At 46.0% G+C, this 22,744-nt stretch overlaps 1 protein-coding gene across 1 annotated transcript; it reads right to left on the reverse strand.

The window, feature by feature from the left end:
• Positions 1-292: 292 nt before the first annotated feature.
• On the reverse strand, positions 293-13,280 carry LOC142786188 (solute carrier organic anion transporter family member 4A1-like). Its single transcript, XM_075883914.1, has 3 exons — positions 13,197-13,280; positions 3,066-3,261; positions 293-1,783 (listed from the first exon to the last, which is right to left on the reverse strand). Exons 1-3 carry the CDS (start codon positions 13,258-13,260, stop codon positions 1,768-1,770), a joined length of 276 nt encoding a protein of 91 aa, XP_075740029.1. The 5' UTR covers positions 13,261-13,280; the 3' UTR covers positions 293-1,767.
• Between the last annotated feature and the right edge of the window lie 9,464 nt (positions 13,281-22,744).

Here is a 22,744-nt window from a genome sequence, read left to right on the forward strand (position 1 = left end):
AAGAAGTACATTTACTTCGGACAGGTATAGTAACAAACTAGCCGAGCCACGCGATTAAAGTAACTAGAAGAACAATAGAGTGGAGCACATTCGGCAAGCATTCTGAAATCATGATTGATAGAGTGTCACTAACCGTCAAGACAAAAATATATAACACCTTACCTGTACTTAGCTGAAAAGCAGAAACTTGGAGGAGTACAAAGAGGGTTCAAATTCAATTGAAGACGATGCAGCGAGCAATGGAAAGGAAAATGATACATGTAACCTTAAGGGACAAGAAAAATGAAGAGTGTTTCAGGGAACAAACAGGCGCTAGGGACACCATAGTCGAAAACATTAAGAAGAAATGGTCATCAGCAGGGTACAAATACAAGGCAACATAACCGCTGGTCGTTAAGGATCCCAGACTGCATTCCAAGAAAAGGCAAGTGAATGAGGGGGAGACAGAATGCTATGTGGGGAGATGATATTAGGAAATTTGCGACTATAAAGTGGCAGCAGCAAGCACAGCACCGAGTTGACTGGCCGAACATGGGAGAGGCGTTTTTTCTGCAGTGGGTGTAGTCAGGCAAATGATGATTATGATGATGATGATGATGATGATGATGATGAAGATTAAATAACGCACCTATATAAACGTACCAAGGCGGCTTATTTACCTGATGGCCGCTTCAGTGGCCGGAGCTGCGTTGAGAAAGACCGCGAGGGTCGCAAGGAGCACGCCGAGCAGGTAGACGACCAGTAGTGGGCAGTTAGCAGGGCAGCGCGATCGGATCACCTGCACAGACTGCTGCAGGAGCCAATCCGCACTCACGTCCGCCAAGTCGTTCAGCGTGCCGTTAACGCAGGAGCATTCGCTGAATAGCTAAAACTACCCACATGACGAGAATGGGTGATTTTGCAAAACACATTGCGTAGCTGTATTTAGAAGCAAAAGACTGTTGAGAAGTCAACTGCCTTCAAATACAGTTCCTTGTTACAACTGCATCAAAATTAAGCGCAGTGGGTAGATCGGCTTTGTCTTGGCAAACGTGACCACAGTGCCCCTTTAATATTTCAGTTTCCCTTTTTTTATTCATGACATGTTTTCGAACAATTGTTGGAGCGTTATATCCCACAACCATGACGGGATTATGTAAGATGCAAGTAAAAGAGGGCTCCGCAAATTTTGATCCCCTGTCCGAGTCTTGTAACATGCAACTAAACCTAGGCACACAGACTTCGAGCATTTTGCCTCCATCAAAATGCTCTACCGCGGCAAAGTTCTATCTTGGAACTCTCTGTTCGGCAGTCAAGCAGCACTATGACAAAATCTCGACGGGTGAATCCTTCGGTTTCCTTGGCCAGTATTAACTAAATATATCTTGTACAATAATCATTTGAAAGATAAACTCTCAGTTAATTCAATGACGCTCATGTCAGCTAAAGTAACCATCCACAAGCAAAGAACGCTTGCTATAAGAAAGCTTTAGGAATGAGTACTGCGACTCGTTAATCTGCTACCTGCCACTGTAATTTCGCGGTTGTTTGCCATTCAGCTTTTGGAACTCGCCCAATACTAAGCCCAATACCAAGCCCAGATGGGTAGTATGTCGATAATTGGAAAAACAAGCAAAAATTAATATGAACCACTGTCGTTGTGTACTCCGCCTGAAGCTCCTTGCGGCAGCCTGCAAGGCATGGAGACAGGTAGACCACAGAATCAGCAGCGCAGACGGGGTTCAAGACGCTCGAAGTGCAGTTGCAGTCAAAGTTGCAATCGAAGTTCTAGCTTGTGGGTTTCCTGCAGCCGAAGAAGAAAAAATGTCATGTCCTCACCATATAATGCTACACTTTAGGACACAACTGTATAGGAGAAACTGCGCTTTCAACTGGCTGTTCATCGTCTCTTGCGCTGTGGACCATCTGACTCGGAGCTATGTAAACATGCTGAAACTCAAGAGAGCGTTCATATCAACGTCCATAAGTTGACTCAAACAGTGATCCTAGGAAGACATTTTTTAGGTGCGAAGCTTCTTATGGTCGAGGCTTGTCCCCCCCTTGGCCTTAACCAGCCGCTAGTGCTTTCAACGCTCACTAGAGGCAAAGCTGTGCTCTCGCTGCTAGTTTGAATGGAGACGACTAGATGACTCTGCTGCACTCGCTAGACTCAGGCACGTGCTTTAGTTTGTTATGAGACTGCTAGAGGGCCAAAACTACAAATCGCACTTGCTCTTCGCACGCTTTCTGTCTCTTTCGATAGTCGTCAGTCCATTGCGCTTCGATAATATGATTAAAAACAAGGTGGCAGGGTGGAGGGCTCGCAAAAAAGCTCCAGTGCGGGCTCGTCGTCAAGCCGACGCACGCTTAGTATAAGCTTCAGACTGTATCCGATCCAAGAACCATTTTCGCTTCACTTTACTGACCACAAAGTGGTCATTATGTAGGGCCAACGGAAGCCGCCTCTCACTACCATATACGGTGACGAATTAAGCGCATGTGTGTGTATGTACTATACCGCCCCATGTTTGCCATGTCGTTACGTAATGATCTAACGGGCAAAATGTACCGAGTATTCACGGTTTACAAGACTACCTCAAGACCTTTAGCACTAATCATTCACCTAATGAATATGTGGGGACTACTTTTTTTTTGCTCAAAATTTGAGCAAGAAGCAACTTGTTGATATACACGAATAATTCATTATTTATTGACAGGAAGCACTACAACAAGAAACAAACTATAAACAAGGAAACGACAAAGCAGTTAGGGAGAAGAAATTAACGCCTTGTACCTCCTCGCTTTGCCCTGGGTAATGTTACTGAAACAACGGTGCACACGTCATACCATAAAGACAATGAAATAATGAGAAGATGCTCACACTCCAGCCTGTACTTCGGAGTTTATAGACCAGCCATTGACAACAATTAAAAATGTTTTTACTTAATAATTCATTTCTTTTTTTATTATTTACAAGATTGCATTTATGCTTGGTTTTTGTACGTTAATTCCCTCATATCAATCAAGGCATTCATGTTAGAAATGCTATGCGCATGCGCTAAGAGTATGTGGCAAAGGAAACTCACGGTGCGCCAACGTAACCATCAGGGGTGGTGTATGTGCGCTCCGGACAGTTGAAGACAAAGGCAAGATTGCCGAACCAGGAGAAGCAGCAGCTATACATGCAAAGGCGTATCATGCCCGCGTAGTGCAGGTTCCAACGGGCCACCAAGGCGCCACCAGTGATGGCACCGAAGCCCCCAGCTGCGAGCACCAATGGTCCTGCGCGTGAGTGGTCACGATTAGAGCTGGATCTGACACGGTGAAAAAGCTTGACGAACCACTCACAGTATCATTGAGGAACGTTATCACCAACAGGAGCTCTACATCAGCCCTCGCATTGGGACCGTGTGATGGTATTTGTTAACGTGATTACTGAAATTTGTTGAAGCGATTCCTTACTACACATGGTGCCTGTATGGGGTCATTTTAAGAAAGAATTTCAAGCACCGGTAAGGTTCCGTAACAAGTGCATAACCTATGTCATAGGCACGTCCTGTAGCTGTCTTCTTTTGGTGCCAAAAAGTTCAGGTTTTTCAGAACAGAAACTGGCCAGTTTACTCCACATAGTTTTTTTAACTGTTATCAGTGAAGCCTGCTTCTGTGTATGTGCCTAGCAATATGCAAGAACGAAATTGAGCAGCATCTCACTTGTGATAGATATGCTGCCCTTCTGGCATGACTCAATTCCGTCTGAAATGCTGATTATCGTACTAAGAGAACCAGACTGCGTGACAAAAATGCTAATATGCTCCACACCCTAGTTCAGCAATAAAACACAGTACATAATGGCCACAGGAGTAGCAGCATCTTGGCCCCACCGCGGTGGTCTAGTGGCTAAGGTACTCGGCTGCTGACCCGCAGTTCGCGGGATCGAATCCCTGCTGCGGCGGCTTCTTTTCGATGGAGGCGGAAAGGTTGTAGGCCCGTGTGCTCAGATCTGGGCGCACGTTAAAGAACTCCAGGTGGTCAAAATTTCCAGAGCCCTCCACTACAGCGTCTTTCATAATCATATGGTGGTTTTAGGATGTCAGACCCCACGTATCAATCATTAGAGAATCATGACCACCAGTATCAGGCAACAATGCGTAACCTGCAAGGTTGGCTTACAATCCTAAAGGCCGTTTCAGACCGATATGTGTGACCTGTGTGTGTTAATCAAACATAAAAAAATACCCAAAATTGCTTGAACTCTCCTACGACGCCCATGAATATGCCACTAAGCTGTGAAACTACTCACCTTCAGTGATCGCAGTATGGTATATTTTCATTATTGGGTGACAACCAATAGAACGTGACTTAAACTGGTGCATTTATAAGTTGAATAGGAAGTTGTTTTGGGATGAATGCTACGTTAAGAAAGTACAAGATGCCACTGTACAATCGCTAGCTAACAGACTCGCGAAGTATACGGAAGCTTAGGAAGACCTAAAAAATAAGGTCAACATCATCGCGATTGGAAGGTGTGTGGTTACACGTGGTTAGCGCAAAGGGCCGCAATGAAAAAAAAAGATGCCACAAGCATCGTTACAATACAAGTAAAATTTTCCCTTTGCCTGCGTTGAACCAGCTGGCGTAGTTCGACGCTCGATGAGCTTGACTACTTAGGCTTTGCACCGAAGCGCAAAGCTCTCAGTAAATGTATTTTTATAAAAACAAACACTTAAACCTCTGGTCACCTATAATCATAAGAACAGAGCAGCCACTGCGGTTTGATAAAAAATTGGCCCGAATCTACATGTTACACCACAAATGTCTCGATTGTCTTGCGTCTGGAGAAAGTGAACAAAACGTTTATTTGATGTTCTGCTGCGCAAGAAAATCGGTGAATGGTATTCTGAAGGCGCTGCGTTAGAGTGCCTCGAGCGTGTAACGGAGGCGAACAAGCGCATCTAGGCACGTTAGGCACGAGTGCCATCTGGCAGTTATCTTCGAAAACGAAGGCGTGCGCGACCGCGGAGAAAGATGCGTGCCAGTCACAGAGGTGATAGGTGTGGATTGGAAAGCGACGGGTAGGTGCCCCCACCGTGCTCGTAGCATAGCATTGGAAACACTTTCTTGAGCACCGCGTTGCACTGTCAGCGCAGCGCGTTAATTGCTACAGTCCTTGTTACTTGTGTGTGCCTCTTCTAGTATAAAGGCAGACATACAAAACATATGCATGCTCTTATGGCGCCTCAGATATGCGCAATATATGCTTTTTTAATTGAAAATCGCACAATTATGAACGCTAAATCTTGAGCAATATTGGTTGGCGCTGCGGATGGAGTTGGCCGTTTGGTGCCGTTTGAGGTATCGTTGGGTGGACAAACAGACAAATGTACAGACAGAGAGACAGACCAATATTTTCTTGTCGAATGTCCCAAGAAAGACTATCGTCATTAAAATGTCTGCACCTCTCCAAAGATGGTACCGTTGCCGTCAGACATTCGCCTACACCGAATTTCGCCATCGCCTGGAGAGGCGCCCAGCCAGCTAACGATCGACAGTGAGGAGCGAGCGGACGGGAGAGTGGAGCGCCAGCGTTCTCGGCGCAGGCATTTCACAGCGGCGTCTGGAGCAAACATTTCAGGATGTCCTCGAGAGGTGCCCAGTCAGCGAACGGTCAAGAGTGAGACGCGCGGACGGGAGGGTGGGTCGCGAGGATGAGAGAGAACGAAGAGCGAGAGAAGGAGTGGCGAAGCACTGGACCTACCCTTGCCTACACTCTCTCGCACCACATGCTCCAGTTTCTAGGGGTGAGGATAAGCGCACGCCTCCACAGCTGCTGCAATGTGAGAGGGAGTGAGAGCGGAGAGATAACACCTGCTGGTGCGCGGACAACGCCGGATGCCTGACATAACCCGACTGATAAATGCATTCGCATTTCAAAAAATAATAAAGAAGGAAGAGCTACAACGTCCACATAAAGGGCGGCTTGAAAGGGAGATTGCTGAACAAGGAAGGTTCAGAGGGGATATCAGCAAAGGGAAGAACAAGCTCGACGCGAACAAGAATAAAAATGTCATGGCTTCTGTCGAGCGCTGCATGAGTCGAAATGTTCTGAGCCAATCAGCGGCCAAATAAACCCGCGTCCGCAGCGGAAAGTCGCCAATAAGCGATAAATTCCACACGGTATTGAAGATATAGCTTCACGAATGGCACCAGGACCAGCCGAATTCTTTTGTGGCTTTGCACGTCGATTTTCATATACATTATATGACGTGTTTAGCGAGGGTACACGACAAAATACAGGTACCGGCGTCTGTTATGTGTTTTGTTTACACGCACTGCTGTCTCCTGCTTGAGACATTTCAGGAGTGGTTATAAGCAACGCACAAAAAATGAAAATATTAAAAGACATAATTGGACGCTTACTTTTGCAAATTGCGCACGGGGTAGTCGTCTCAAAGGATGACAAAGGTATTTCAAGTCTCAACTATGCACGCGAAAAAAGAATATTCGTAACGATCAATTTAAGATAGGAATGACACAATGTTCGAAGATTGTATTGGTGGGTTACATGGGTAGTATTACTGGTGAAAAAAATGACTGGTGAAAGCTATGCAGACAGATTAGTGTACACTGTTAAGTAAACTTGATAAAGCGATCACACATACATTGGGGCTCAAAACGCTTCAGGGATAAACTTTGGAAGTGCTCCGAGAAAAGTTTTGTTCGTTGCGAATGAAAATGAATATGAATTCAAGTTTATCTTTGTCGTTTGCAAAATGTGGCGACCAGTCTACTGATGCTCATTCAAGAAGCCTGACCGGTGGCTGATCAGCTACAGATTAGCATTCTTGATATGCGGAATTTAACGTCCCAAAAACCGCCATATTATTATGAAAGACGCCGTAGTGGAGGCTCCGAAAATTTTGACCACCTGAGGTTAGTATTCTTTTGTGGCACATTTAACATTATTTAAGTTATCTAACCTTTAAGCGAATTTACACAGGTAAGATAAACGTGTTTTAGCCACTTAAAGCCTGCAGGAAATACAACACGGAGGTACACAAATCCCTGGACGTTTCTTAGTGTATCCCGCGCATTGTCAGACCTAAATTGCAATGGCTTCTTTTTGTTAGTGACAATCACCGTTTTCTAAAAATTAATCTATTGAAACTGCCCACGAGGTCTTATGTCAACAAAACAACATGATGAAATAATTGATCTTTAACGTCTCAAAACACCGACATCATTATGAAAGCCCCTGTAGGGGAGGGCTCCGGAAATGTTCCCCACTTGGGGTTCTTTAGAGGGCCACTCACTAGGTTTGACCATTTTAGGGGCGAAGCTTCTTATAGCAGCACCCGTTCGTTCCTCGTAGCCGTTGTAGCATGTAAGAAGTATAACATTTTGACCTCCAAGGTGGTGTCGGTAAGAGATTTCTTCGGTGAGAGAATGAGAGACACGAGAATTCGGCTTTTAGTTAACGCGCACGCTTCGATCCCCGTTAGCAGCCATGGACATGCACATTAGGCACTATCTGACAAGAAAGGGTTGCTACGTTATACTCACTGGGTGTAACCTCCTTAGTTTTAGAAAGGTTTAGCGAGCATTGAGCCGCAGTGCCATGAATACAATGAACTAGTATATACCATGAATGAACTCGAGGAGGTTAAAGGTGGGAAGTAGATACGAAGCGCAAGCCGTAAGTAAAAGCCGAATTCTCCTGTCTCTTTCCCATTCGCAGCCTTTGGCATGTACCTTGAGCACTATCTGACAGGAAAAGGTTGCTACGTTATGCTCGCTGGGCGTAACCTTCTTGGTTTTAGAAAGGTTTAGCGAGCGTTGGGCCGCAGTGCCATGAATACAGTGAACTAGTATATACCATGAACTCGAGGTGATTAAAGGTGGGAAGTAGACCCAAAGCGCAAGCCGTAAGAAAGTGTACGTGTGCCACCTCTCGTTTAGTCCTTGTAATGTCCGCTGGATGGCGGAGCTTCTATATGGAGAATATATGATGAAAAGATGCGAGATGGTGGTACTTGGAGTGTTGAATAGATGGACGAACGGACACGTAGACAGATGCATGGATGGACGCATGGACGGTCACATAGACGGACGCATAGATGGACGGAAGCAAGAACGAATGGACGGACGAATGCTTCACCCCACTCTCCATCATCCGGTCCGTGGATATGCTGCCAATTTATTTTTTAGCTAACAAGCGCAATGCGTACATGGGGCTTTAAAATCACATCTGCCAAAACTTGCAACACTACGCACCGCCGAAACGGGCCAAATTTCTAGATGAATGTAGCTATTTCTTCCTTTCGCGGGCGCGCGCCCACAGAAGGACTTTAACGTATACACGTTTGAATTGCCCCACGTACACGGCAGTGCTGAGACGTTAATCCTCTACGTAGACGTCTGCGCTCTGACGTTGACAACAGTAGCACGTGACATAGCGAAAATTACTAAACAATACATGTTTAGTTTACGCAATTTCTTGCTTGAATAGATAATTAAACTTGAGATACATAATGAGACGAATAAGGGAATGTGAATGTCTTTCTCATCCCGCCCCCCCTAATAATTGCAACGAGATGCGGGGCTAATGTCCCTGTATTTCGCATGCTTTCGTGTCCCCGCGGTTAGCGCATCAAGATGACGCCTGTCCTGGAAAATAAATAATGGCCCTGCGCGTTCAAGCACTCATTATGCTCATCAATCCTACCGCGTCTAAACCAGCGTTTTCAAACTATCCCCAGAAAAAGCCAGTGGACCACATAAAAAAACAATGTTCAACAAAACAACCGCGCTCACGTGCTCTGTGGTTGGGCTTGTTCAGGCACATCATGTGCACGTGACCTTTTGGCCAGACGCTGGAGAGGGTAGGCAAAAGATTTGGCTTGCGAAGCCTACGCGGAGGAGCAGCAAGGGTTTTGAGCTCGCCTCCTTTCATCTTCGTTTCGCGCCACTTAAAGGGACCCTGACACGCTTTTTCGAAAAACCATGAAAAGAAATCACTGGAAAAGCTTATTTTCTCACGAATTCAACGCCACAAAAATTTTAAGAATCCGTCCAGTGCGAGTGGAGTTACAAAGGTTTGTCACATGCTGCAATTGCGTTCTCCCTTCTCTCGTCCCGGTGAAAGCGCTGGAAGCTAAGCAGGGAGGGATGGCAGGGCGACAAAAAAAAGAAAAAACGCCAGGCGCGCCTTCTGACCTTGATCATTTTTTTCTCTTTTTTCTTTGAATGCCTGTCTTTCTCAGTGTGATAGCACGCGTACCTATGAACAGGTAGCGGCCTCCCGCAGCAATCTCTGTAACGAGTGACCGCGCCATGTTCAAATCAGCCAATGGCTGATAGATGGGTTGTTGACGTGTCATTTTTGGGCATATAACGTGATTTGTCGAGAGAAGAGAAAGCACTTTTTAGCTGACTTTGATAATTTATTGGGAATTCCAGGCCGCGTGCTGTGTTAATATATTTAGCTCGCGCGTTGTCGGGAGCCTCTACTACCGATCGGTAGCATTTTCCGACCATGCTCAAAAAGTGTTGCAGGCCCCCATTAAACTGGTTTTTCAGCTCGTAATGAGCCTATCAAAAAACAGAATGTGTGGCATAATGCTACTCATCGGACACACAGCAACTTCAGCGGTCTAACCAAAATTTGTTATGGGGCATGAATAGAGTGCCTTTAACGTGCACCTAAACCCAACCACAAGGGCCTCTAGCCTTTTCGCCTCCACCTAAAATGCAGCCGCCATTGCTGGGATTTCATCTTGCAACTTGTAGGTCAGCAATTGAGCACCTTGACCGCTTGACCACCCTTGTGCCCAAAATACTTTATCGTAAGAAGATACGCGTCTTCAAGCTTTTGTGGACCAGTCTTGCCAACTCTGGTCAGAAAGTGTTAATGCAGATTTTTGGGGACAGATGAAGACTGTGATCAAATACTTGGTTGGGACACCTAAAACATGTGGCGTAAAAGGGACATTCTCACAATTACTCATGTAGTGCTCACTGCCTTTGAATGTTCTGACACTTTCGCTGCCCCAGTCACCCTGTTGCACCTGGGCTTTGCAATGGCCTTAGAGGGAATATCGCGTGCGGTGCTCTAACACCTAATCATGCAAGCATTAGAGATGCCATTATGCTGGGCGTTAAAATGGCATATAAGGACTATACGGTACAGGTTTCAATTATTTCTCGTATCGCGAAAATTTCCATGACATCAAGCAGCCACCAAATGTGTCCATTGAGCACACCACTGTTTTGCAATATACTTTGAATCATTCTACTTGGCTGTTATTCAGAACAAAACTATTAAATGGTTTAGACAACATATGGACAAGGTGAAGGCACTGGCCTTAACCGACGGTTTTTCTTGTCTTTTTTAGATGATCGAAAAAACGTTCAGAAAGTTGATCGATTGCCAAAAGTGGTTTGCAAGCAATAAGGACCAGAGATCAGCTGGGTAAAAGGCATTGCTATATGACACGAAGTGAACGCGTCTGCTCTGCACAGTGCACGATGACTCGTTTCAGGTATCTGGAAGTGCAGCTACAGCATTACAAAGATAGCAAGGACTATTGGGTAATAGTTAAAGTAATTATGGCTTATTGATGAATACTAGTGATGGATAATAGTGACGATTGTACTAATTTCCAACACTCTCGGAATAGGACAGCGCTTCTAGATAGGTAATAGTGCACTTGAAGGTGTGAAAGACTACGTCTACATAGGACAGGTAATCACCGCGGAGCCGTACCACGAGATTGAAGTAACTAGATCAATAAGAAAGGAGTGGAGCACATTCGGCAAGCACTCTCAAATCATGACTGGTAGATTGCCACTATCCCTCAGGAGGAAAATATATATCAGCTGCATCTTGTCGGTACTTGCCTACAGAGAATTAACTTGGAGACTTACAAAGAGGGTTCAGCTTAAATTTAGGACGACGCTGCGAGCGATGAAAAGGAAAATGATAGGTGTACCCTCAAAAAACAGGAAGAGACCAGAGTGGACTAGGGAATAAACCGGGGTTAAAGATATCATAGTTGAAATCAAGAAGAGAAAATAGACATGGGCCAGACATGTCGCACGTAGGCAGGATAACCGGCTGGATTCCTAAAGAAGGCAAGCGGGTTAGGGGAGGACAGAAAGTTTGGTGGGCAGATGAGATTAGGAAGTTTACGGATATAAAGTGGCAGCAGCAAGCAAAGAACCGATTTGACTGGGAGAACATGGGAGAGGCCTTTGTTATGCAGTGGACGTAGTCAGGCTGATGATGATAATGATGATGATGATGCATAGTAATGGAGCACCCGACGACATTACCATGCTCCCAAGCAACTAATGCTCGTGGAAAACAAGGATGGCAGTTCGCCGTGTCTGTGTAAAATTTGGTATGGTATGAGAAAATTGAGAGGTGGGCATTGCAAATCCTAAACACTGTATTGTGTGCAAACTGGAAGCTATCCTAGATGAGCCAATGAAGTTGAAATATGTTTAATATGACCGTATATTTTTACTGGGTCCCTTTATATCATGTATTTATATTGACATGGTGTAATTCTCTTTGAATCGAGCAATAAAGAACAATAATAATGTCTAAACTAGCCGTGTAAAGCTTAGATAACAGTGAAGCTAGTCGAACTTGGCGGGCTTAAGGTGGCCTTGGCCGGTGCTCCTTGCCGTAGAAAAAGTAGAGTCAAACCACAGTCTGTCACAAATCTCGCAAGAATGTCAAAATTACAACGCCAAAAGCTAAGGTGCTAAGGTGCTAAGCTGGCTGGGGCACCTCTGATAAAAGCGCGGGCCTTTCATCGCTCTTACTCGGCTCGCGCCATGCCGAGTGAACTTGGCGCGGCTGCTGCGCGATCTGTTTCGTCGCAGTGCGCGGCTTGGCGGTGGCTGCTCCTCGGTGCACGCGCGACTAGGTGAATGGCGCTATAGAGTTTCCTAAATACACACTTTAGGGAAATATGTCCCTAGTGCTATGGGAGGTGCAACGCACGGTGCTTCAGCGAGCATGGGAATGACGAGTAGTACACGCAAATGTCTAATCTTCGTACTTATGGCTCCGTGTGTGTTCGTGTGGCTTGAAGATGTTTTCTCACGAAACAAAAATTAGCAAATCTCCAGCGAATGTTCAGCGGTTGCGCTTCACCACCTTATTCTTTTAGACTTACCATTTCACATCGGGTCACGAAGTTCAAAAGAGTTCGTTCTTTCCTTCGGAACAAAACCAAAACACGGAAATAAACGAAGCCACAAGTGCGATTCGCCGCCTGCAAGTACGAAGACTAGACAAATCCGTGTACTACCCATCATTCCAATGGTCGCTGAACGATCGCAGCGTCACAGTCCCATCTGGTTGTTTAGCAAACTCTGTAAATGGTGCGGAGTGTTTTTCGTCGAGGGTAGATGCTTTACCGGGAGCTTTAAAAGCATAACTATTAAATAGGCAGGCATAGTTCTGTAGCCCAACACTATGCTGCCCCGCGGAGAGCCAGGTTCCAGTTTCGCTCGACTGTTGATATTTCATTGCATCGTGAGTGATATCGATTACGGACGCCGCCGGTGGGCGTGGCGGACAATGGACAGTTTGCAATAATTTACAGGTCGGCTTATCCGTAAGGCTTGTTTTCCAACCAAAACCTCTCGTTCACAGATTCCTTTTCTCGCTCATTGTGCAGCGAAAGCACGCGAGCACGAAGGTACAACAAAATGTCGCCTCTTAGAATTCCAGTGATGGCACGCGAGCACGCGAGTAGAACACAATGAGCGAGAAAACCAGTCTGTGAACGAGAGTTTTTGGTGTGTAAACATACCTTACAGGAAAGCCACCTTGCATATTATTGCAAACTGTCCATTTCGGCGTCCATATCGGTTGTTGTTGTTATCTCATAGGAGATTTTTTGGTGAAAACTGATCGGTGGCAAGACTTGTTCACATTCGTACGTATAGCATTCAAGATCAAATCGTTCTTGTTTGTGACCGCGTGAATTCCAGAATAAACGCTACTGTTGGCGGTGTGCGTGCATGCTCGTCTCTCTCGAATAAAACAATCGTGAAGGCTCTCAGGCGTTTTGGCGTGCCCTGCGCAACGTTGTGGTTGCATGGAAAATGAACCGGTTGCAAAAAAAAATATAGAAATAGAAGTGCATGTGGCAATGTTACTCTGTACGTATATGGCCAAACATTCGTAATTTTCATTTTACCTGCAAGGTAGGCGATTGTTGTCGACGAAATCCCGAGCTGAGACTCCAAGAACTTTGTAATCATCGCTGTGAGGCCAATAGCAAACATTTCTGCAGAAAAGAAAAAAGTGAGTAATAGTTTTTAAGAACCTGCCACTAGCATTGACAATTTTTTTGAAATTGGGGCAAGGGGTTCAGCCATACTTCGTGCATGCATTTTCGAGTGTGCATGTATAGAAAACATGTGACACCTAAAGGTAGCGCAGAAGTTAGCTGCACCTATGCATCGCCAGCGCTATGAGTGACGACTTGCGGCCACTTCGGCTTGAATTGGTGTGCTACGAATTGTCGCCTCTCCGTCAGCGTACGCCTGCATTGTATTGAAGGGCGTGTGCATGAAGGTCAAACAGGTAGGCTTCGAGAAATTTAACAGTGCATGATTCTTTTGGGTTTCAAAAAGAAGAGAAGGGGTATAAATTGTACTGAATCAACGATGTTCTCGATGTGACGTTGCACAAACACGTGACAGAGTGGTTTCAAAGGACGATTCATGTGGCCGGCTACCGCAAAGATAGAAACATATTCACCATCGACGTTTATAAACATTATTTAATTCTCGGCATTTTCCACGCTTAATTTTCGTTGTACAGTAAATTGTGGTACTTCTGCCAGACATACGTGATTAATGTGTGGGGTTTAACGTCCCAAAACTACCATATGATTATGAGAGACGCCGTAGTGGAGGGCTCCGGAAATTTTGACCACCTGGGGTTCTTTAACGAGCACCAAATCTGAGCACACGGGTCTACAACATTTCCGCCTCCATCGGAAATGCAGCCGCCGCAGTCGGAATTCGATCCCGCGACCTGCGCGTCAGCAGCCGAGTACTTTAGCCACTAGACCACCGCGGCGGGGCTGCCAGACATACGTGTTAAACAGCCCCTTGCTATGTGCGCAATGAACACGTATACGGTGGCCAAGCTGCACGGGCTGCATTTTCTTTAATGCGTGGCCTTTCGCAAAGATTTCTGTGCAGTAATTCAGTTGTGCTCGTACTCATAGCTCGGGATGCCTGAATACTTGAGTAAACTCGTCCAATACCAGCTTTCCGCGCGATATCTCAGCTGTCACACAGCGCAATAGAACAGCATAGCGTGGATTCGCGCGCACGCGCAGTACTGTTAAAGAGGCCCTGAACACTTTTTTGAGTAACCATGGAATTAATTCACTGGAAAAGCGTATTGCCTCACAAATTTAACACCGCCAAAACTTTAGGAATCCGTCCAGTACGAGCGGCGTTACAAAGAATTGTCACACGCTGCAGTCGCATTCCCTCCTCTCTCGTCCCTACGAAAGCGCTGGAAGCTAAGCAGGGAGGGATGGGAAGGGCAAAAAAAAAAAAGAAACGTCACGCGTGCCTCGTGACCTTGAGTACCCTTGAGCACTTTTTTTCTTGGAATACGCGATTTTTTCAGTGTGATCGCGCGCGCGCGCGCGTGGACAAGTGATGGCCTTTAGTGGCGATCTCTGTAACAACCGAGCGCGCCATGTTCAAATCAGCCAATGGCTTATAGATGTGTAATCTACGAGTGATTTTTGTGCGTCTTGCGTCATTTGTGGAGGGAAGAGAAAGCAATTTTTAGCTGACTGATAATTTATTGTGAATTCCAGGCCGCGTGCCGCGCTATAACATTTGAATAAATTCTGTAGTTGGGCTAGTTTGCTATTCGACATATTGTAATAATTTAGCGCAACCTTGACGACTCTCGCATGCAAGAATTGAGCCCAACCTTGATATTTAGCTCGCATGTTCTCAGCAACCTCTACTACCGATCGGCAGCGTTTTCTGACCATGCCCAATAAGTGTCGCAGGCTACGGCAGCACATCAAGAATCAATTTTGAAGTTCTCGTAGTCCATGACGCATTTTCCCAAAGATGCGGGACTTCTTTATTGTTACTGTTTATGAACTATGATACAGTGAAAAAATAGCATGCGTACGAGGGAGAATCACTGAATCTGTTGATTGCTTTTCGCCAACTAATTGTGAACTGCAAGCTCGAGATCGCTTTGCCGGCTACCTCTTGGTTCTTCCAGCACGGTAAAAATATCATTTAACGCATGCGACGCAGGAAACTTTCGGGTGATTTGAATCACCACCCTCATACCTCCCTGTCTACGTGGCGTGAATATACCAATTTTCTCGGGCGTTGTTTTACAACGTGCACTGGTCATCCTAGCGAAATGGACAAGACGCAACGAAGCTTGTACTGTTTTACCAAATTGTATCTCACACAACGTGAGCTTGAGTGCACGACACCTGCGCTGCCACGTCCGACATCAATCGAGCGCATCACTGAGCTTTTTCAATCTAATTGTTTCTTTCAGTAACATTTCGAAAGGTATAGCGTCCTACGTGCAATAACAGTGGTATGAATAAACGATTGCTATTACCGGGGCACTGCACAGTAATCATAACGACAAACGCTCTCTAAAGCTAGCTGTACCCGAACAATTATTTCATCAAATCGTTATTTTCTCGTTTGCTAACACAAACGACGCGGTCCAGTCTCTCTGCTGCCTCATATCCTTCTTTATCGGTTGTGTATATCAGCGTTTCGAAGGCACATATGCTCACTTCGGGATTATCCGAGAAACACTTTCTTCCCTTAGGTAAATTGAAATGTTCATTATACCACAGTTAAAACAACAAAAAAGTCACCAATTCTTAGAGTAGTTTGCACTTTTTGTGCACAGGTGCTCGCGGTACCCATTGCTTTTTTTTTACGTATGGATTGACATGTCAGAATAACTGAGTCATTGCACTTGGTGTGCGCCGGCGAATGGTCGCTGAATGATTGGGTTCAATTGAGTGGTGATAGCGGCCCGTGCCGAACGCTGTAACAGGATGACCGTCAAAGAAGATAAGGATTACGAGATTGTACTGCCTACTTTGTACATAGATCATTTTGTTCCTTGCACTTGTACGTGCGTCAGAGGTCAGAAATGCTCGATGATTTGCGAGACATCCTCGTCACTGCTCGTTTGCTTCTGGACGTCTTTGCATTTGTGGTGTATCAGATCAAACATGTCTGGGCAGTGGCCTTATACACAGGAGAAGCCATGAGGAAACTGGCAGTGGTTAAGGTGCTCCATCTCAAAGGCTGCCAGTGTACTGTATTCGGCCCCGATTACCAGCAGGTTCAGCATTGGATGCTTATGGTCTCTAGGACGAATACATCCGGACAGCCTTCGGAGTGTTCGCGAACATCATCGATGCATTGCTAGCGTCGCAGTGGATACATCGGCTAGCTAACAAAGTTTTCTTAGGAAGTTACCAGGGATTCAAGTGAACACCCATTTTTCATGTGTGACAGGTCGGTATGCTGTACTTGACTTCTGCCTGAACAGCACCGAGCGGCATGTCGTGTGCATGTACCAAAGTCGTAAGTATATACAGACCCTGTTTTTTCGCGACCTTGAACAACGTTTTATTGCAGGAAGGCAGCTAATATGGTTGGGTTATTTTCACTATGCCCTAAATGTACACTACCAAACGAGCGCCCTGGATTTCAGAGAGAATAGCGCCAATATTTTGACACATTTAACTTAAACCTCTAGGATGTTGCTGAATGTATAGCCACACACCTTTCTCATGTATTACGTTACCAGCCTACTGCACGTGTATATAATGCCTTACGCAAAACATGCTGAAAAGTCTGGGGGACTCCGAGATTACCGCCAGATGGATCTACGTGGCTTCGCCGTCAACGTACCGCGTTCTCAGCGCAATGTAGTGATGTTCCGCGCAGAGAAGTTTTTCTTTTTCACATAATTTTTGCCTGTCATTTTGAGCCAAAGGGAAATGGAGAATCTTTGTGATATTGTAAGCAATTTCAGGAATGGTGAAATTCCCCTATGACGACCGATATTTAGCGGTCAAAGTGTGCCTTCATCTGGTGTAATCGGTTCTCGCGCATACACCACGCAAGCATAGCTCTTGATATTTGTGTCGGATATTTACGCGGAGTGCTTTCTAGATTACTATTGCTGTTAGACTAGAACCCCACCATGTGCAGTGTACTAACAGTATATGAATTAATAAAATCATGCGTTTGTTGTGCGGCAATGGAGAGGCTAGTCATGATTTCGTAAGTCGCCAGTATGTTAAGCACGTGTAATTGTGGTATGTGTGTGCGTGGATGGGGCGGAAATTAGTACTGTTGCTGAGAATATGCTGGGAATTTCGTCAAAGTTATATGGGAAAAATACCCGAAATAAGGAATTTTCATGTCCTGAATGAGAATTCTTTGGCGTAGTATGGAACATCACTGGCGTGTTGAGCGGCCATGCAAAATCGCCGTCGCCTGGACACCAGCGTTCGCCGTCGCCGGTCTCCTCAGCGATGACAGCAGCACAGTGGACCTGACTAGGGATGTTCCACGAGACCATACCCGGAAAGCTAACGGCGGTAACCGATGATGCAGGTGCGGTTGCTTTATGACGAGCAACTGAAGATCCTTTACCACCACCGACGACGCCATGACGCAACCTTAAAAGCCCGCAGTGAACCAGATAGAGCCCTAACGACGAAACCTTGCTGCCTGAAGTATATCTGAAGGCTTGACGTTGCAGCAGTGGGCAAGCTGACCAAGCGGTGATCCGACGCCGCGACCTAACCGTGAAGCAAAGCGACGACCAACCAACATCACCGGCTGTGACCAGGATCTATTAACGTTGGCTGTGACGTGGTCACTCTGTTGGCACCACGCGGCAGAGTACTCCGTCATCAGTCAACCGTTCACCACGGAGTTGAAGGAAGTCGAAATTGCCTGGGAATATAGCAAAATCATGTCAGGTAACGGTGGTCTAGTAAAGCTAACGGTAATCTGCGTAGCGAGAGCCACCATCAACAATGAAGTTTATTGAGCGATTTTCATATCTCTCACCTTTGCTCGAGTGATGTCATCCTTGGTATGGACTTATTAGGCCTTCATAAAAAGCGCTACCACCGTACACGCCACCCCCCCCCCCCCCCGGAAAGCCCGCCTTAAATGTGCTCGAAAACGTGGTCGCTATTCACCCACGGTTATCGTTCTTCTCGTTATCGTTCTTCTCGGTTCTCACAAATCAACACACCAGGCAAGTGTCGTTGGAGGCGACTAGCTCCAGTTGATCAAGTACAAGATTACCGTCGCAATAGGAATAGAGGAATAGGAGTGCTCCGGGGAGGGAAGCCAAAAAGCGGCTCACAAATATCAGTAACGAGATCAAGCATGTGAACAAGGGCATGATGGCCGCTTACTTTGAATCAACTGTGAAAGACACCAATTTCTTCACCTTCGCCAAGTATTCCGAGCCTACCCCGATTTACCAAGCTTCTGAACCAGCCTTCGAAGTCAATGCCAGCCTTCCAAAGTGTAAGCAAGAACAGTTCGAAACCCTCGTCTTGCTATACAAATACTGCTTTTCGACGTCATCAAGAATTTCACGGATCCCAGACGCAAAATATAACATCGTAACACAGTAAAAACAGACCACTCCGTCACACTCCGTACCGAGTTTTGACGAAAAACTCAAGGCCGTATTGAAACAAGACCACTAATTGCTACACGACGACATCATTCAGCCGTCCAGAACTTCATGGGCGTCATGTGCGGTCTTAGTGAATAAGAAGAATGGAACCCCATGTTTATGCGTTGATTATCGTCGCCAGAACAAAATCACGAACGGGGACGTGTATCCTCTTCCACAAATAGCTGCTGCCCTGGATCAACTCTTCAGCACTTTTCGACGATGGACCTCAAAACCAGCTGTTAGCTAACTGAGGTCGACGAGACAGAACGAGGTAAAACTTCCTTTATAACACCAAACGGCCTTTTTTGAGTTCGAGACCATGCCCTCCGACGTTCCAACGCATGATTGAGACCCTATTGGCGAGTTTGAAGGGGCAGACTTGCCTCATGTATTTGGACGACAGTCTTTTTGTTGGCCCCCTCCTTCGATGTCCACTTCCGGCACTTTGGAGCCATGCTTAAAGCAATTAGGTCATCCGAAATCACCCTTTAATAAACCTTCTTATGACCAAATTGGTTAGTTGTAGAGCAAAGAAGTAACAGAGCGAACCCGAAGCCTCACTCTGGCATATAAAATGTGTTTCATTCTGCCATTAAATATCAGTTGCAAGTCAGGCTCAGCACCTGTGCATCCGTATCTTCTCTCTTGTGGGTGCATGTTTGCGCCCGTACTCCCTCGGAATCACCCTGAAGCCAAAAAGAATTGGCAGATCCCACGTACAGTGGGAATCGATGATATGCTAAGCACGGATCAAAAAGGTTGATATGTCACTTTAAAATCACCACACTGTTACGAGGCAAACGATGCCCTACATGACTTACGTGTCATGATTATCATGTTTGATTGCGTCGTCTACCTTCGTCATCTATTCACGTCACGTGATGCAAAATTTAAAATATGTGGAGCTAGAAAAACGACCGCGAGCACACTATCAGCGTAGTTTGATGTCATGTTCTAACATGACACGCGTGTCAGGATTATCATGTTTGCACCAGTCATATACTTCCGTCATTCATTGACGTCACGTAACACCAAACTTAGTATATGTGAAGCTAGCAAAACAGCCGTGAGCGCATCATGAACGGCCATATATACTCCAATGTAGCGTTGACGCGATCGGACGCTGGGCACAGTGACGCTACGTTAGCAAAACAAGAGTCTGACGCCAGGCGCGACCGGCATCCGTCGGCACGGCCCGACGGCAACCGTCACGAAATGCAACATGCTGCATTTCGCGCCCATGCGTTACCCAGACAACACTGCGCCTGCCTCTTTTCGTGGTGGAAGGACGCCGGACGCGCTGAAACGCACATGCGTCAAAGCAACGCAGCCCAGCGCGCACCTGCGAGTAAATGGCAGGACCGGCGCCTGGCGTGGCAACGCTGGCGTGAGCCAACGAAATGAACGCCGGCGTGCACGTGCACTGCGTCATGTCGAAATGTATTGGCAGCTTGACTGTTGCATGTAGTCATGTTCTCACATGACACGCACCTCATGATAATCATGTTTGCACCAGTCACATACCTTCGTCATCCATGGCATCACGTAATACAAAATTTGGCATGTGATGCTAGCCCCGCCGCGGTGGTCTAGTGGCTAAGGTACTCGGCTGCTGACCCGCAGGTCGCGGGTTCGAATCCCGGCTGCGGTGGCTGCATTTCCGATGGAGGCGGAAATGTTGTAGGCCCGTGTGCTCAGATTTGGGTGCACGTTAAAGAACCCTAGATGGTCGAAATTTCCGGAGCCCTTCACATCGGCGTCTCTCATAATCATATAGTGGTTTTGGGACGTTAAACACCACATATCAATCAATCAATCATGTGATGCTAGCGAAGCGGCCACGAGCACATCAGGAGTGTGGCATGTAGTCATGTTGCTACATGACACGTCATTATCATGTTTGGTTGTGTCATTTATCTATGTCGTCCGTTCGCGCAGCGTAATACCGAGTTTCGTAGATGTGAATCTAGCAAAACGTCCGTGAGCGCATCACGAGTGTAGCATGTAGTCATGTTGTTACATGACATGTATCTCATGTTTATCATGTTTGCACCAGTATCATACCTTCGTCATTCATTCACGTCACGTAATACCAAATTCAGTATAAGCGAAGCTAGCGAAACGGCCGCCAGCACATCATGAGCGTGGCATGTAGTGATGTTGTTACATGACACGCACATCATGATTATCATGTTTGCACCAGTCACATACCTTCGTCATCCATTCACGTACCGCAGTACCAAATTTGGTATATGTGACGCTAGTGAAACGGTCACGAGCACATCATGAGCTTAGCATGTAGTCATGTTGCATAACACGCATGTCATGATTTTCATGTTAGGGTTTGTCGCTTGCGTTCTCCATGCAATCATGCCATACCATACCAGTTTTGCGGCACGCCATGGGTACGAAACCACCGCAAGAGCTCCAGGACTTTGAAATGCAAATCATGACATTCACGGCATCCATATCACGATTTTCATGTTATGACTAGTCAAATATGTTCTTCATACAGTCATGTTATGCCATACCAAGTTTGGTATCGATACCATTATCCAAACGGCCAGGAGAGCTAAACGTCGTAGGCGGATAGATAGATAGATAGATAGATAGATAGATAGATAGATAGATAGATAGATAGATAGATAGATAGATAGATAGATAGATAGATAGATAGATAGATAGATAGATAGATAGATAGATACGCTCAAAGTCACTGAAGTTCGCTAATAAATTTTTCGCATTTTAAAAGTGCCCCTTCGCGTACGAGAATCGTTCATTCTTAGGTCACGTAATTAGCAAGTCTAGTGTTCACCCCAAACGACAAAAAAAAAACGCTGCCGTTGTTGCCTTCCCACCACCCATCGACAAGAAGGCTGAACACCGATTTGCCGACATGTACGCAAGTTTCTTCAAGGTGTTTTTGTGGGTTGCTGAGTCTCTCACTCACTTCACAAAGACCGACACGTAATTCAGGTGAGAAACCACACTGGTCACAGCATTTCAAGAACTGAAACGATGTCAACGATACTTGCGAACTTCGAGGAAAGCGTTAACACAGAAATGCACCCCGAAATAAGCAGCGTAGGCCTCGGAGCCGTTCTTGTACAGAGTATTGACACACCTTAAAGGGTCATCAGTGATCCTATAGATGATCACTATACAATGCGGAAGCCAACTATTCTAAAAAAATAGTGCAATCATCTGGACTACACCCGAATTTTGCGCCCACCTCTACGGCAGGCCTTCCGAAGTTAGGAGCGACTACCACGTGCTGTGTTGACTTGCTAACTTGAAGGAGCCTTCAGGTCACCTCGCATGGTGGAGTCGGTCGCTATTCGATCTTAACATAGTTTACCAGTCTGGACAAAGACACTCTGACGCCGATTGCTTGTCCAGTTCCTCCACTGACCCATCACTCACCAATCTGGAACTAAAGGGTCTTGCAGAATACTTCAAGGGCAAGGTCACCTTTGTTCAAAATACATTCAAGTAAAAACTACTGTCGTCGTTTTTTTACGGAACTGCGTTTTACTGAAGAACTTCTCACAAATTCAGGCCAACTACCTCCTTGTAATACCCACAACATTACGTCCAAAAGTCCTGGAAGCTTTGCATGACGACCCTAAGGCTTTTCACCTTGAGTTTTCCCGCACGCTCACGAGAATCAAGAAACGTACTACTGGGCTCGTCTCACTGCCCATGTCTCCCAATATACGTAAAGACATGCCAAGTCTGTCAGCTATGGAAGACACCTCGAACTAGGCCAGCCGGACTCCTGCAGCCCATCGAGCCACCTCACCAGCTGTTCCAGCAAATAAGGATAAACTTACCGGGGCCTTCCCGGCGTCGAATTTCAAAAACAAATAGTTAATCGTAACTACCGACTATTTTAGCCGCTATGCTGAGTCAAGCACCTTGTCTAAAAGCAACTCCGCCAAGGTAGCCAAGTTTTTCGTTGAGAACATTATCCCTAGTCATGGTGCCCATGAG

Source organism: Rhipicephalus microplus, chromosome 2 (assembly GCF_043290135.1).
Source record: "Rhipicephalus microplus isolate Deutch F79 chromosome 2, USDA_Rmic, whole genome shotgun sequence".
In the NCBI taxonomy this organism is placed as follows: domain Eukaryota; kingdom Metazoa; phylum Arthropoda; class Arachnida; order Ixodida; family Ixodidae; genus Rhipicephalus; species Rhipicephalus microplus.